The sequence below is a fragment of the Corylus avellana genome, chromosome 1 (genome assembly GCF_965113065.1).
Source record: "Corylus avellana chromosome 1, dhCorAvel1.hap1.2, whole genome shotgun sequence".
NCBI classification, from domain to species: Eukaryota; Viridiplantae; Streptophyta; class Magnoliopsida; order Fagales; family Betulaceae; genus Corylus; species Corylus avellana.
Genome location: NC_142490.1, coordinates 47,312,773 through 47,329,449, shown reverse-complemented (window position 1 = coordinate 47,329,449; position 16,677 = coordinate 47,312,773). Strand labels below are relative to the sequence as shown.

At 38.6% G+C, this 16,677-nt stretch overlaps 3 protein-coding genes and 1 pseudogene across 6 annotated transcripts; all 4 read left to right on the top strand.

The window, feature by feature from the left end:
- Positions 1-285: 285 nt before the first annotated feature.
- Positions 286-2,616, top strand: LOC132172567 (F-box protein CPR1-like). Its single transcript, XM_059584089.2, has 3 exons — positions 286-1,452; positions 1,556-1,676; positions 2,362-2,616. Exons 1-2 carry the CDS (start codon positions 347-349, stop codon positions 1,635-1,637), a joined length of 1,188 nt encoding a protein of 395 aa, XP_059440072.2. The 5' UTR covers positions 286-346; the 3' UTR covers positions 1,638-1,676; positions 2,362-2,616.
- Positions 2,617-5,134: 2,518 nt separating this feature from the next.
- Positions 5,135-8,331, top strand: LOC132171524 (F-box protein CPR1-like). Of its 4 annotated transcripts, none has more exons than XR_009439044.2 (4): positions 5,135-6,419; positions 7,614-7,705; positions 7,831-7,902; positions 8,082-8,331. XR_009439044.2 is itself a non-coding variant. In XM_059582858.2 (3 exons), the coding sequence occupies exons 1-2, from the start codon at positions 5,290-5,292 to the stop codon at positions 7,651-7,653; spliced, it is 1,170 nt and encodes a 389-aa protein (XP_059438841.2). In that variant the 5' UTR covers positions 5,135-5,289; the 3' UTR covers positions 7,654-7,688; positions 8,082-8,331. The 4 variants fall into 4 exon arrangements, 1 of the variants encoding a protein (XP_059438841.2); XR_009439045.2 differs by having other exon boundaries at positions 7,831-7,922; XR_009439043.2 differs by lacking the exon at positions 7,831-7,902.
- Positions 8,332-10,085: 1,754 nt separating this feature from the next.
- LOC148589975 (F-box protein CPR1 pseudogene) lies at positions 10,086-11,177 on the top strand (annotated as a pseudogene).
- Positions 11,178-14,841: 3,664 nt separating this feature from the next.
- LOC132170175 (F-box protein CPR1-like) lies at positions 14,842-15,945 on the top strand. The gene has a single exon (XM_088512405.1). The coding sequence runs from the start codon at positions 14,842-14,844 to the stop codon at positions 15,943-15,945; it is 1,104 nt and encodes a 367-aa protein (XP_088368531.1).
- The last annotated feature ends 732 nt before the right edge of the window (positions 15,946-16,677 follow it).

Sequence of the window (16,677 nt, the reverse complement as noted above, 5' to 3'; positions counted from 1 at the left end):
GCCACTGAGACATCCAAGAAAGTTCACCCATATCGTGGGCTATTGCATAAAGAAGCTCAAGAAAATTAAACAGGTGATGAGCTGAATTTAGAGTTAGAAATTAAAGCCAACTTACGACTATTAGAAAATAGAAAATGGGCTCACAAAACCGTTCCACCGAAAAGGACGTGGCAAAATGCCACGTTGGCAGAGATGGGGAAAAGAGGTTAGAAGAATCAAGAAAGAACATTTCTGTTTTTATATGATCCATTTGCTGGCCGTTGGGAGTTGAAATTCCCGCTGGGTAATGGGTATTCTACGCGTTCCAAGTTACTCATCTCCTCCGCCACCGCAATAAACTCCGTAAATGTCGATTCTCCCGCCCGATTTGATCACCGAAATACTTCTGCGATTACCGGTGAAGAGCCTGGTACGTTTCCAATGCGTTTCGAAGCCATGGCAGGCACAAATCAATGGCCGAGTTTTCATCAACATTCATCTCGACTTCTCCATTGCGGCCAACAGAGAACACCATCTCATAGTCATGGAACACGAGGGAGAAATGCCGCCGAATTTCTCAGGAGTGCGTTTCAACGACGACGATCGATTCGAAGAAGCGCTCGTGAACATTCACCAGCCACTTCTCAATGCAGGACATAACACCCAAATCGCGAACTACTGCAACGGACTGATTTGCATCCACGACTATGGGAGAGGGATTGTTATTTGGAACCCATTAATCCGGCGGTACAAGACGTTGCCGTTTGAGCCGGTAGGATTCACCGATTGTACGTCTAGGTTGCCCAATGTGGCCTTTGGACACGACCCAGTAAACGACGACTACAAAGTGATGAGGGTTGTAGAGTTCAATACAGAGATTGATGCTAAAAGTGCCATTGAAGTCAAGGTATATAGTTTGAGAGCGCATTCTTGGAAGACGGTTGAAGAGGAATGGCCTAAAGAGTACAGTTCAGCCAGTCCTTATTCGAGTTCGATGTCCTTAAACGGTGCTTTCCATTGGTTAGTTGATCCTATTAGTGGGTCCCTGCACCAGGAGACCCTTCTGGCTTTCGATCTAGCCACCGAAAAGTTCAGAAAGTATACGATTCCGGTTCAATCGAACGACGATTCATCACTTTGTTTGGAGGTCTTGAAAGGATGTATATGTGTTTGCTTGAATGTCGGTGTGACACTCAACGATGTTTGGGTGATGAAGGAGTACGGGGTAGTCAGCTCTTGGGCTCGTCTTTACACCATTGTCCAAGGCGCAGTCCCTTGGACTTTTGAGTACTGTAAACCTTTGGTGTACTCGAAAGACGGCAAGAAGGTTCTGATGGAGCAGGATTTGGAGTATCTCTTTTGGTATGACATAGAGGAGAAAAGGGGCACGAGTGTTGAGTTGGATGGTATGCCTAATTCGTTTGAGACGGTCATTTGTGTGGGAAGCCTTGTTCTTCTCGACGGTGATAGCGTGTAAAATTTTAACTGATTTGAGTGTAATTTTTTGTTTGATTAATTCTTTAGCTTAATAATAAGGACATGGTTTTTAACTCATGTTGGTCTATGTTTGTGCTAGGTATGATAATCCAGCGGATGGCCTTAATCTGTTGATGGAAGCGATGGAGGAGGAAGTGATAAATGAGGAACAAGCTGTTTGATATTCGATTGCAAGGAAAACTGCTTTGGAGCCCATTTTGGTACAACTCATTTTCTTGGGAATTTTATATCATGTAGAATTTCTTTGCTTCAGCAATATTCCGAGTTATGTCTATCTCTGCTGGAATTCTCTAGACTTACTAAACTATTTGAAGTTTTGTGTTGGCTAAATGTTCTATGGAGGCAAAGATTTTCTTTATCCAAATACAACTATCCATTTTCTGTATGCATTAGCTTGCACCTTAAATATTTTTCAGAGCTTTGATTCATAAAGTGCAAGTAGGCATTGTATTTGAATATTGTGTCAATGTGTCTTCTTCGTGCCATTGGCTGGGATGTACATTTCTTTCGAAAATATAAGGATGCAGAACTTGCTTCTTTTGGTCTAAAATAAGGTTGCAATGCTCAATTTAAGTGTTTTTAGGGCAGGGTTTGGTGAATCAAATTATTATCTTCTTCTTTCAAGAAGTGTGCCATCTCGAATTAAGGGCACCTTCTTCTTCACACTTACATTTCAGAATGAGGTTCAGAGGGTATTTAGGTCCTTGGGGAGGTTGCCCCTCTCTGGAGCCAATATTTCTTAGACTCGCTTAATCAACCACCCTTCCCTTCCCTTCTTTTCAACAAAAAAAAAAAAAAAAAAAAAAAAAAAAAAGGTGCTCCATCTGTTTCTTTTAACTTTACTGTCGCATAAACAACTTATCTTTGCCCCTTTATTCTTCGCAGGGTGAAAAGTGAAGGGAGAGAGCTATGCTTGATTAGCTGAGAATGCTTGAAGATGGGAGAAAACAATAATCCCAACGATGCGTACCAAATGCCTGTACTAGAATGAGTATACTTTTTCAGGTTTTTTTCTTAATTAATGCCATATATTGTCCACTTGTGTAAGGTGTTGTGTACTTGTAGTTACTGTGGTTTTGAAGCATGTTTCTACGAAATATGTTTGTATTCCTCTCTAAATCCACAAGGTTGTTTGACATCTATGGATTTTGATGCTGGAATTTACTTTTTCTTTAACTGAAATTTGATGTTATAACTGACTTTGAACTATATGCTGTGAATTTTCAAATTGTTGGCCTGTGACAAAATGGCATGCAGAATAATTGTTCCGAATGCCATTTAGACCTAGTTATAAATGATTGCAGATTAAGAATGGGTGGTGATGTTGGATAATAGAGCAAATTACATTGTTGTTGAATTTTGAAATTGTTTACATCAGAGACAATGATGGAACGTCCTAGGGTTTACTTTTTATTAGATGAGGTATTTCTGGTTTGCTTAAAGACGGAGATGATATCTCTGTCTAAATTTCATCCAAAATTTGACGAAACGTCATGTCAGCACCAATCACAAATTGAGATGTGTCCATATAATTAATTTTTAAAAATACTTTTTTAAAAAAAATTATAAAAAATAAAAATATTAAAAAATTATATTTAATTATATATATATTTTTTTTAAAAAAAAAAAATTGGGGGCCACCTTTGGCCATTTGGGGGTGGACTGGCCACCCCCTTTGGCCATGGGGTGGCCTGGCCACTCCCATCTGGCCGGTCACCCCACGGCCGGATGGGGGTTGTCAAGCCACCGCAAGGAGCCAAAGGGGTGGCCAAAACTACCCCCAGTAGGTCTAATGGTGGTTTCAGCCACCCCCTTTGGTTCCTTTGGGTGCCTCACGTGCTTTATAGAGCCACCCCAAACCGGCTAGATGGGAGTGGCCAAGTCACCCCAAGAAGCCAAAGGGGTGGTCAAAAACCCCAATAGGTCTGATGGTCGTTTTAGCCACCCCTTTTGGTACCCCAAGTGCTTCATAGAAAGGACCCATATGCTGGTTTGGCAAAAATTGAGTGGCTTCACTAGCAGTCTCTAGACGATTTTATCATCTGCCTTCTGTAAATACGTAAGAGAGAATTCTGAAGGTTTTTTTTTTAAGCTTTAGTTTTTGCCGTCAAAGATATCTCTGCCTCCCCCGAGTATCAAGATCGTCTCTGAAGATTTGAAACAATAATAGAATCCAATTCAAACAAAAAGTTCCCAATAGTTTGAAGCAAACATAGAAGATCACAAGTTCCAAGGAGTTTTTCCCCGTGTTTGACAAGGGCACACAAGCTTAGACGATCATATATTCCTGTTGCTCCTCAAATTTTTCAATTAGCACCTGAGAGAAACCATGAAGCAATCGGAGGGTACCCAGAGCTCGCTCCCGGACGATATTGCCCTGAAATTGCTTCATTACTTGAGGGTTAATGTTTTCATTCTTTGTTCTGTCTTTGAAATCTAATCATTTGATTTTTGTCTTTCAAAAGGTACCGGATCTATGTGCCTTTGGCTCCTTGGGGTGGCCAGAGGCGGCTACGGCCACCCCAAACTTTTTTATTATTATTTTTAATGTTTTTAATTAAAAAAATTATTTTTTATTTGAAAGTAATTATATGGACGCATGTTAATTTTTAATTGGTGGTAACATAACGTTTTGTCAAATTTTAGATAGAATTTATAAAAAAAGGTGGTATATTTAACGTTTTGTTAAGAAATTACACTCTAAGAGCATTCCCAATGGAAGAGCCATATTTTTATGTAAAATAGCTCTTCAAAATTCACTTTTATCTAGTTTAGCTAAGCAATTTTTAAGTATCTCCACATCCGATTAAATATATTTCTTAAAAAAAGGTGAGAAAAGATTTGAGAAAAAGATAAAGCAGGAGAGAGAAACACTAAAAAATAAAATGGCTCCCTTAAAAAGTGCTGCTACATTTAACTTTTTTTTTAGCTCTTCTAATCAAATATCTATTTTACATATATTTTTTGCTCATCCAATGTGGGAGGTTTTTTGAACATATGAAGAGCTATTCTAGATAAAAGTAACATTTGGCTCTTCCATTGGGAATGCTCTAAATAAGGAAGAAAGGAAGAAAGGAAGAAAGAATTACACGATAATCGAGCTAAGGAAAAAAGGAAGCTAGGGAAAGAAGATAGGAGAGACTTTCATTGAATGAGCATTTCTAGGGTGCTCAACCTCTAAGTTCTTGAATGAACAAATGTCTACAAAGCTAGGAATAGGATTATTTCTTATATATTTTAGATCGGAGAATATTTAGTTTATGACTAAAATTTTTAAGAAAAAATCTTAAAGGTCACCTTAGGCCAACATGGGTGGTCCGGTCACCCCAAACACCCTTAGTTTTTTTAAAATATTTTTTAATTTTTTATTATTATTTTTTTAAAATTTAAAATAATATTTTTTTATTATTTTTGATTAGTGGATTGGTGGCCTATTTATTACTTTAAAATTTTTTCTTAAAAATTCTAACTATAAACTATATATTCTTCTGGTCCATTTATTCCTCAAAGGTATGGCTAAATCACAACTGATTCTAGTCTTTAATGTTCTCGCCTATTACAATCAACCACCAACAGCAATCAACCTAACAGCCAACTAACAGCTATTAAAACTACTTAACAGAATAATAGAAAGTAACTGTTTAGTAGCCATGCTCATCCTGTTACACGTTGTCTCGTCGTTTTACCTCAAGCATTTCACGTGAGTCACCGCGAAGTTTCTGCAATTTCCCCCATTCTCGAGCTCTGACGCCAGTTCCAACCCTAGCCCTAGTCCTAGATGCTCACAAATCAACTTCGAAGACTAACCCGTTCATGGCGGACATGCCATCGGATATTCTTATCGAAGTCCTCTGCCGGCTGCCAGTCCGGTCGCTTCTTCGGTTCCGGTCCGTGTCCAAGCCATTGCGCTCTCTGATCGACAGCACGGGTTTCATTGATCTCCACCTCAAGAACTCCATAGAGACAAGCTCTAACCTCAGCATCATGATCCGGAGGGACTCCGAGATCTATCTTATCAACCTTGACGCCTTAAGCGATGCCGTCTTGCTCGCTTACCCTCTGATGTGCTACAGCAATAAGATCTTAATCCTGGGCTCCACCAACGGCTTGATCTGCATCTCTAACGCGGCCGAAGACATCGCTCTGTGGAACCCATCGATCAGAAGACACAAAGTCTTGCCCTTTTTGCCCATTGAGCGAATCGAGTCGACCTGGCTGGGCACGCGGTCATTCGGGTTCGGGTACGAACCGGTGAGCGAGGACTACAAGCTGGTGAGGATTTTGCAGTTCATCAATTTGGATAACGAAGGGTTTGTGTCCAAAGTTCAGGTTTATAGTCTGAGAGCGAACGAGTGGAGAGACTCTGAGGATATGCCTTATGTTCTGTGTTATTGGTGGAAGAAGGGGACCTTCGCGAGTGGTGCTTTGCATTGGGTGGTGAACCGGAAGTTCAACGTCAAAAAGCATGAGGGTGATCTGATTGTCGCTTTTGATCTGACGGTTGAGAGATTTAGGGAGGTCCCATTCCCCGAGTGTACGGAGGAGAGATTTCGCATTGAAGTGGGCGTTTTGGGTCTGTGCGTGTATATGAAAGCGACTTACCCAAATGTTGGTATCGATGTTTGGGTGATGAGGGAGTATGGGGTCAAGGAGTCTTGGGCTAAGCTGTTTTCGGTTGCAAAAGCTGAGTCTGTTGGGTCGTACAAGTATTTGAGGCCGTTGGCTTATTCCAGGACTGGTGCGGAGGTTCTGTTGGAGCTTGACAATCAGAGGCTTGCGTGGTACGATTTGAGGAGGAAAAGGGTCGAGAATGTGAGTGTTGGCGGTTTGCCGGATTGGTTTGAGGCCGAAGTTTTTGTCGGAACTCTTGCCCCGGCCGCAGCGAGTCGAAGAGATCATGGGAAGAAGCAGAGTTTAGAAGAGGAGAAACATAAGAAAAATAGGTAAATGACAGTAGACTGTCTTTGGTTTCCTTATGCAGGTTATTGTATCTCTGTTGGCATTTGAAAATTCTAAAACGACTCTAAACGACACCTATTCAAATGTCTAGGTGATTCACAAATATTAAGCGGAATAAGATCTGACCTAATAATTAATAATCAACCAAATACAGATATGTAATGAAAAACAAGAACACAGATATTTGGTTACGAAGAGGAAACTATTTAGAGAACTCTCTAAATGTAAAACCTCTCCGGAGCAGCCAAACCCAGGAAATCAATCCACTATAAGAAGAATAAGGAATACAAGAAGAATTACAAAATCTTTGCAATTTACTCTTCCTTGTACACGACAAGCGACCCACTTGAGGGTGATCTAACCCTAAACTTCTACCGCAGTAGCCATTTCCAGAACATCTGGCACAATTCTTCTATAAGATTTCCTTTCGCCGGAACTCCGACTGGCTTCACGTATTTAATCCCTTCTCAAATAAGCTAGAACAATATCTCTCTCTAAGCTCCCTGATTTTGCTCTCCAAAATACGTACATATAAATGTAGCAAAATCGTGTTTAAATAGAAAATAAAACAAAATAAAGCAGTCATGTCCGAACATGAGCAATCTGGTGTCCGGACCTTCCCTTCACAATAATCGTTTTTGGAAATGGGGTCCAGACCCAGCTTCTGGCGGTCCGGACCTCTCCTTCAAAATCCAGTTTCTGGAAATCAGGTCCGGACCCAGCTTCTGGCGGTCCAGACCTGCCCATCAAAACAGGGATGTTGGTTTCTGTGTTCGGACCCTTCTTCTGGTGGTCCGGACAGGTCATTCAACAGGAATTCTCTGGAAACTGGGTCCGGACCTGACTTCTAGGGGTCCGGACATGGCCTTCTAGAGTCTGTTTTTGAACACTTTGAGATGCTTCATTTTCACCAACTTTACATGCAAACCGAATGAGCCAAAACATAACCCAACAGCATTGTTTTTTGTTATTAGACAGTGATGATACGTTGATGACATGACATGCTTACATAATCTGGTTCTGAGTCACTCATAGTAGTGGTGTATGTGATTTGGTTCACAATTTAATGATGGCTAGCCCAGTTTGGTTTTCCTACCACCTTGTAATTGGTGCAATTTTATATCGTATACTTTCATGTGACTTAGTGCTTGACAAATTGGCCCTTGGTTTTTTCTCAGGGATGATTTCCTGTCAGAGGGCTTCAAATTGGTGCTATAAGCAAACAGAAGGATGAACGGAAGCGTGGAGAAGATGTACTTTTGTGAATTTGGTTTGTCATTTACTTTTAAAGCTTACTAGAGTGGCTTCTTTTGGTCTAAAATAAGGTTGCAATGCTCAATTTAAGTGTACTTAGGGCAGGATTTGGTGAATCAAATTATTGTCTTCATTTTTCAGGAAGTGTGCCATCTCGAATTAAGGGCACCTTCTTCTTCACGTACACTTACATTTCAGAATGAAGTTCAGAGGGTATTTAGTTCCTTCGAGAGGTTGCCCCTCTCTGGAGCCAATATTTCTTAGACTCGCTTAATCAACTACCAGTCCCTTCCCTTCTTTTCACAAAAAAAAAAAAAAAAGGTGCCCCATCTATTTCTTTTTAACTTTATTATCATATAAGCAACTTATATTCGCCCCTTTATTCTTCGCAGGGTGAAAAGTAAAGGGAGAGAGCTATGCCTGATCAGCTGAGAATGCTTGAAGATGGGAGGAAACAATAATCCCAACGATGTGTACCAAATGCCTTTACTAGAATGAGTATACTTCTTCAGGTTTTTTCCTGATTAATGCCATATATTGTCCAATTGTGTAAGGTGTTGTGTACTCGTAGTTACTATGGTTTTGAAGCATGTATATACGAAATATGTTTGTATTCCTCTCTAAATCCACAAGGTTGTTTGAGATCTGTCGATTTTGATGCTGGAATTTACTTTTTCTTTAACTGAAATTTGATGTTATAACCGACTTTGAACTATATGCTGTGAATTTTCAAATTGTTCGCCTGTGAGAAAATGGCATGAAGAATATTCGGATGCCATTTAGGTTGGTTTTGAGGTGCAGGCCTAGTTATAAATGATTGCAGATTAAGAATGGGTGGGTGATGTTCGATTATAAAGCAAATTACATTGTTGTTGAATTTTAATTGTTTACCTCAGTGGATGGTTGCTATCAATAGTTTTGGCTTTGCTAAATTTGCTATCGATATTGAGTGGTTCATAATAGGATGAATTGCATGGTATCCTTGTACAATAGTTGCAGAGGACTCAAAGCTGTGTCTGTAGTTGAGGGTGGGACTAGAAGAAGATCAATAAGCTGAAGAATCCTAACCCTTGGTTATTTTGTACCACCAAGTCTGATTAGGAAAAAAACAACAAAACAAAACAAAAGGTACCACCAAGTCTGGACTTGTACGGGCATTAAAACAGGACCATGCTTGATCCGCAGTGGGGTCATGAAGAAAGAGAGCTGCCCACCGAACCAAAAACCAAAAGGGAGGTAGAATTTCATGTTAACTTTAGTTTGGGCCTTTTTAATCTCTTTCCTTTTTTCTCATCATGGGTTCCCTTATTTTTTCGTACTTGCGATTTGTGTTGGTATCAAATAGTCACACTGGTTTACACAAGTACTATTTTGAACATCTTATACATGTAATTGGTTTTTTGGCCCATGTTTAGTCTAAAAACTTAACAGCATATAATGTCAAGGTAGAGCATGACAAGGGTCTCCCATGGGCCATGCTACATTATTCTACTACATGATCAACATTATTTAAAAATTAAAAAACAAAAAAGCTAAACATTGTAAGGGAGGTATGGGAAATCCCACCTTCAATGGGTGGCAAAGACCCATCCCGAGCCGGAGGGTGAGGATCTCCTTCACAATGGGTCATAAGAAGAGATCCTACCCGTGGTGAGTTGCGAGGGTGAGGATTTTACTTTCGGGTTTAGTCCATCCGGCAACCCATTGGGAGGTGAGTCCACCCACATGCTGTGGCAACCTAAAACTTAGGAGGGGTAACCATATAGCCACTCGACAAATTTAAAGGGGTTAAACAACCATTTTAAGTTTTAAATATTTTTAAGTTTTTCGAAATAAATAAATTTATATTATATAATACGTTTTCTCAATTATAAATTCTAATATATGATACAATTTTCACTTATACGTTATAATATATATATATTTTTTATTAAAAAAAAAACACATTAATAAACAAATCATATTATCATACTCAACTAAACTCTATTAAATAATATTAAAATATATCATTCCAATCTTTATTGTGTTTCCACACCAATCTTTTCAAATATGACAGGTGTCTTCTGACAAAACAAATTAAAAGCATTACATGTTATTTTAATAATGTAAGCGGATCCTTCATTTTCTATAGAACCACCATCGTTTTGGAAAACCATCCTTTCCATTTTAAAATTTTTTTATTTTTTTTATTTAGTGCATTTTGAAGGATAGTATTGTTTAAAAATTTTAATAAGGGTAATACATTAAATTCAGTACCCTTCAAAATACACTAAATAAAAAAAAATGAAGAGATTTTGAAATAAAGAGGATCCTATTCCCGTGGTTTCATGTGCCAAACCTTTAATCATTACTTTATTACATTCACGAGTCGCCACGTAAGGCGTACCCTTAAGGCTCTCTAGAAAGCACCAGAAACTGCTTCTTCATTCATATCTCCCGATCCAAAACCCAGCCAGACAGCCAACCTTATCCCCCGTCTGATATGCCAAACCTCAAGCTAGACCTTAACTTCCCGCCCGATGTAATCACCGACATCCTATGCCAACTTCCGGTGAAGACGCTTCTACGGTTCAGATGCGCATCCAAGCGTTGGTGCTCCCAAATAGACGATCCAGATTTCATTAAGATTCACCTTAGCCACTCCCTTGCCACCAAGTCCAAACTCAGCCTCGTTCTCAAAAAATGGTACCTCTACTCCGTTGAGCTCGATTCGCTTCGCACCGCCACGGAACTCAATCCCCCATTGAATGTGATCTGGGGTATAACCGACGTTTTTGGCTCTTGCAATGGCTTGTTGGCTGTGTGTAACGCTGAAGAAGAAATGGCTTTATGGAACCCATCAACGAGAAAACACCAGATATTGCCTGTTATGCCGGTTGAGGCTCCTAAAGGTTATGTAAATGTTAAACCTCGTCGTTTTACTTTTTATGGATTTGGGCACGACCCCATTAGCGATGACTACAAGGTGGTGAGGATGGTGCAGTTTGTTGGTGATAATGGGTTTTTCTCTGCTGATGTTAAAGTTTATAGCTTGAAGAGTAACTCTTGGAGAGGAATCAAGGACATACCCTATTATATTCGTTATCTGTTTCAGCTTGGTTACCTTCTTTTTTATAGACGAGGGTATGCTGCGCTTGCTGGTGGTGCTTTGCATTGGGTGGTGCCTGGAGGGTTTGGATGGTACTGTATGATTGTTGCTTTTGATCTTGTAGCTGAGGAGTTTCGAATTGTACCACAGCCTGATCATGTCGATGGTGGTTTTGTAATGGATCTGGGGGTCTTGGAAGAGCGCCTATGCATGATTTGCAATTACGGTAATGATTTTGTTGATGTATGGCTGATGAAGGAATGTGGATTAAAGGAATCTTGGACTAAATTGTTTAAGGTTTCACAGTCAAGTTTGAACAGGGATTTTGGACAGGTGATCGATGCCTTTAGCTTATTCTAAGAGTGACAATTTCTTTGTTATTTTCCTTGATTCATACTAGTTGTTCTTCATTTTTTTTAACCCTCGAAATTGATAAAGGAAGTCACAGGTTGCAATTAAAAATATGAGTGTGTCCCAGGGAAAAAGTTTGTTGTAGAATCTCTTGTGTCTTGTTTATAATTAGCTCTAGTAATATTTCGTTCTATCTTTGATTATTTCAATTTGCACTAGTTACAATATGTTAGTGTTGGCTTGAAATTGTCATAAGGAGACAATCATTGTGAATGTGATGTCATCGTTGCGTTTAAATTTCTGTGCTGTTGAATAGTTACAATCATGTGCATTATGGGACTAACAGAAGAAGGATATCTTTGCCTAGCATGGTTATGGATCTTCAATGAACTCTTAACCTTGCCCGAACCAGAAGTTCTACTAATGTATATATATTCGGCAAAAGCAAATCATATCTCTGCTTTCCTAGTAGCATATTTGAATATTAGCCAATTTTTCTAAACAATATATAGGGAATAAAAATGGGGAGAGAATGTCTGTTTACATAGTTATTGTCCCAAATATTTTGAGCAGCTGAGAAGCAACACCAACTTATATGTTAAATTATCGTGGATTTAACTATTTAAAAGTATATAATTAAGCCTATCCTAGTAGAAAAGGGTTGTTCTAAAAGTAAAAGAATGGTTCTTTCCTTATATATTTTGAATTTTGATTAAATTCTTAAAGCATGTGAATGTGGGGTGTTTGTTTACGTGGCCGGCCGTATTACCATATTTGAATATGATGTTCCATACAAGACGAAAGGGTTGTCATCTTGGAACCTGAATGTCTTTTGAGGATCACCAATTTATGCCTTTGTGTTGCTAATTAAGGCTTCTGTCTTGCTTAAAGGATGAACTTTTTGATTTGGTTGGTGACAATAGATTTATGCTTTTCAAGTTATTTCTTATCGTTGAATTCATTTGTCTGCTTTGATTGTGTTTAATGTGTGCATCAAACACGATATGTTAGAAAACAGGCCTCTCACACGTCCTTTTAAGTAAATGGAAATGGCACCGGAAGAAGCATCCACATCAAGAAGGGAGCATTTCTTGAAGAAGCATAGTAAGAAAATGGCACTTGGGATGTGAACTTTCACCAAACCAGAATCTTTGCCGATGTGTCTTGAGTTGCTAAGAGCACTCGCAATGGATTATGCAATGAAGCTTAATCAAGGTGTTCATTCGATTCTCTATACAAAATGCATTTTGCATTTGAACTACTTTGTATCATTAATGCCTTCTTTTTTTTTTCTCCCACCCACATCTCTCTTTATTATTTTATGCATTAATGTATTAGTATTTAAAAATACATAAACAATAAGAAAATAATATGTAAATAATATGGAGAAAGAATAGACAATCAGATAAATGAAAATGCAATTGAAAAGCCATTAGTTAAAGTAATAGACTTGGTTCATATGTTACTGTTAGTAAGCACTACTATAATAGACTTAGGATTTGTTTGGTTCGCAGAATAGATCTCTAGAATGGAAATGGTTATTCCTATAGAATAACAATTTTTTTTTTTTGGTAGTGGCTTATTCCTAGGAATAGAAAGAGGAATAAATATATATATTTTTTTTCAAAAAAAAAAAAAAAAAGAGTTAGAGGAATATCTATTTCTTAAATAATAGACACAATTTTTCAAAAAAACAAAAAAAATCTATTTTTATTATTTTTCAACCCATTAACCCTAAAAATAAATTAATAAATAAATACCTGTTAAACTTAAGGGTGGCTGGCCACCCACCATAGAACCTAGGGTGGCCTTTGCCACCTTTGATTCACGTTTGAGGTGGTCGCGACTACCTCTACAGTCTCTCAGGGGTGGCCACGGCCCCCCCCCCCCCCCCCCAAGTGTCGTCGGGGGTGGTGCGGCCACCCCGGGTTTTTATGTGGGTGGACGACCTTCTAGAAAAAGCAATTTATTTTATTGTTATTTATTTTATTTTTTAAATTTGAGTTTTTAAAAAAGGGATTTTTTTTTTTGGTAATTTTGGTCAAATTATAATGAAGGTATATTTATTGATACCAAACAAAGGAATAGAAATGCTTATTCCATTCCATCCCATTTTATGAGTAATGTTACAAGTCATTTTTTTTTGTTTCTTCAAAAATATTGTGGCTTTTAAAATCACTATTAGACTTGTGATTGATTATTATTTCAATATTGGATTTTGATCAAATAGTAATTTTAAAAGTTATCTCATTTTTAAAGAGACACAAAAATGATATAAGAGAGACTTCCAAAATGATATTGGAGCATTGTATGTTTTGTTGACTCAAATTTCACAACCACTAGGATTAGTGCTCGGGCCAAAGGCTGTTTTAGACCTTTGGCAGTGTATTAAGAGTAGTAGACATCAAAAAGTTGAAATTATGTTACCTTCCATACTTGTAAAAGGACCATACCTCATCATTCTTGGCAAAAGGCCCAACGATTAAAGCAATACACCCATTTGGAGTATTGACATTTGTTAGATAACACTTTTTTTTACAAAATAATAATAATAATAATAAATAATAAACAACTCAAGATATAAAACTCTCAAAATTATTTTTATTTTATGTCATATAAAATATTTTTTTTTAAAAATAAAATAATAAAGAATACTCTCTAAAAAATATTAATTAACAAGAAAACGTTTTCTTTTATTTATTTACAATTGGGTCTGTTATACATTGAACAGTAACCATTAGGATGGAAAGACAAATATTCATCTCAATTTTCTAAATTTACATTTACAATGCGTTTCAAAGACATGGTACGTAGGATCTAATTAACGACACCATTTTCATCAACATGCATCTCGAGCTCTCCATCATGGCTAATCGATAATGCGCACTCATCGTCCAAGAATGCGGCGCCGACCGCAAGCATCCTCCGTCGGATTGCTTCTCAGTGAACTTTAAAATACTAGTAATATTAGATACCATCTTTTTATCCTCCTAAAATTCTCTCAAAGCTAATGTAACTTTCATCTCAATTTTCTAAATTTACGTTTACAATGCGTTTCAAAGACATGGTACGTAGGATCTAATCAACGACCCTGTTTTCATCAACATGCATCTCGAACTCTCCATTGCGGCCAACCGAGAATGCACTCATTGTTCAAGAATGTGGCGCCGACCGCAAGCATCCTCTGTCGGATTGCTTCTCGGTGCACTTTAAAAGACGAGTAATGCTAAGTACTATCTTTTTATCCTTCTAAAATTCTTCCAAAGTTGATGTGGCTTTCAAAATTACTATTGAATCGAAATTCAAGTATGATTCATCTAAAATTTAATTGTGATTTTAAAAGTTACATTAGCTTTACGAGAATTTTAAGAGGATAAAAAGATGATACCTAACATTACTCTTAAAAGACATCCAAGACGACTAGTTTGCATCAAGAAGCTCGTGAATATTAAACAAGACTTGAGCTGAATTTAGAGTTAGAATTCAAGAAATAAAAGCCCACTTACTATTAGAAAACAGAAAATGGGCATGCAAAACCGTTCCACCGAAAGGACGTGGCAAAAAGAGGTTAGAAGAATCAAGAAAGAACATTTCTGTTTCTATTTGCTGGCCGTTCACCGTTGGGAATTGAAATTCCCGCTGGGTAGTGGGTATTCAGTATTCTACGCGTTCCAAGTTACTCATCTCCTCCGCCACCACAATAAACTCCGTAAATGTCGATTCACTCGCCGGATTTGGTCACCGAAATACTTCTGCGATTACCCGTGAAGAGCCTGGTACGTTTCCAATGCGTTTCGAAGGCATGGCACGCACAAATCCATGGCCGAGTTTTCATCAACATTCATCTCGGCTTCTCCATTGCGGCCAACAGAGAACGCCATCTCATAGTCATTGACATCGAAGGACCGCCGCTGAATTTCTTAGGAGTGCGCTTCAACGACGACGACCGATTCGACGGAGCGCTCGTGAACATTCACCAGCCACTTTTCGATACAGGACATAACACGCAAATCGTGAACTACTGCAATGGACTGGTTTGCATCTACAGCTATTGGAGAGGGATTTTGATTTGGAACCCATTAATCCGGCGGTACAAGAAGTTGCCCTTTGAGCCGGTAGGATTCACCGACTGGCTATCTGGGCTGCCCAATGTGGCCTTCGGACACGACCCAGTTAACGACGACTACAAGGTGGTGAGGGTTGTGGAGGTCTATAGAAAGATTGATGCTAAAAGTGCCATTGAAGTCAAGGTATATAGTCTGAGAGCGCATTCTTGGAAGACGGTTGAAGAGGAATGGCCTAAAGAGTTCAGTTCAGCCAGTTCTAATTCAAGGTCGATGTCCTTAAACGGTGCTTTCCATTGGTTAGTTGATATTTGGGGGTCCCTGCACCAAAAGACCCTTCTGGCTTTCGATCTAGCCACCGAAAAGTTTAGAAAGTATACGATTCCGGTTCAATCGGACGATGGTTCGGCACTCATTTTGGAGGTCTTGAAAGGATGTATATGTGTTTGCGTGCATGTCTCTGCGACACGCAACGATGTTTGGGTGATGAAGGAGTACGAGGTAGTCAGCTCTTGGGCTCGTCTTTACACCGTTGAGCAAGGCGCAGTACCTTGGACATTTGAGTACTGTAAGCCTTTGGCGTACTCGAAGGACGGCAAGAAGGTTCTGATGGAGCAGGATTATGAGTATCTCTTTTGGTATGACATAGAGGAGAAAAGTGGCACGAGGGTTGAGTTTGGTGGTATGCCTAATTTCTTTGAGATGGCCATTTGTGTGGGAACCCTTGTTCTTCTCAATGGTGATAGCGTGTAAAATTTGTTGAAGGAAGCGATGGAGGAGGAAGTGATAAATAGGATTTTACATCATGTAGAATTTCTTTGCTTCAGCAATAATATTTCGAGTTATGTCTATCTCTGCTGGAATTCTCTAGACTCTTTTAAGTTCTGTGTTGGTTAAATGTTCTATGGAGGCGAAGATTTTCTTTCTCCAAATACAACTATCCATTTTCTGTATGCATTTGCTTGCACCTTAAATATTTTTCAGCCTGCATTAGCTTTGACTCTTAAAGCGCAAGTAGGCATTGTATTTGATTGTGTCTTCTTCGAGCCATTGGCTGGGATGTATATTTCTTTCGAAAATAGAAGGATGCAGAACTTGCTAGCACAGAAGCTGCAGGCAGATTCATGAGATGGATTCTGATTTCATTGATTGATATGTTTTAGGATAGCAGAGAACACTTGGTAGCTCCATCGACCGGTTTGTTTAGAAATTTCTTATAAACCAACATCTAAAACTAACATATATCCTTTTCACGTGTTTTTTTATTTTATTTTATTTTGTTTTAATGGCATATACTTCTCACATGGTTTGAAAGCATGCGTTTCTTACATGCTTAAAGAACATGTTACTTTTAGAAACTAGCTTGGAGGTGTTTTCTACAAAGTTTATAGGAAATTTTTCTCTGTCTTTTTTGGAATGAATATAAATTTCATACAAACTAGCTTTTGAAAGATATGTGTCCCTTAGTATGTGAAAAACACATAT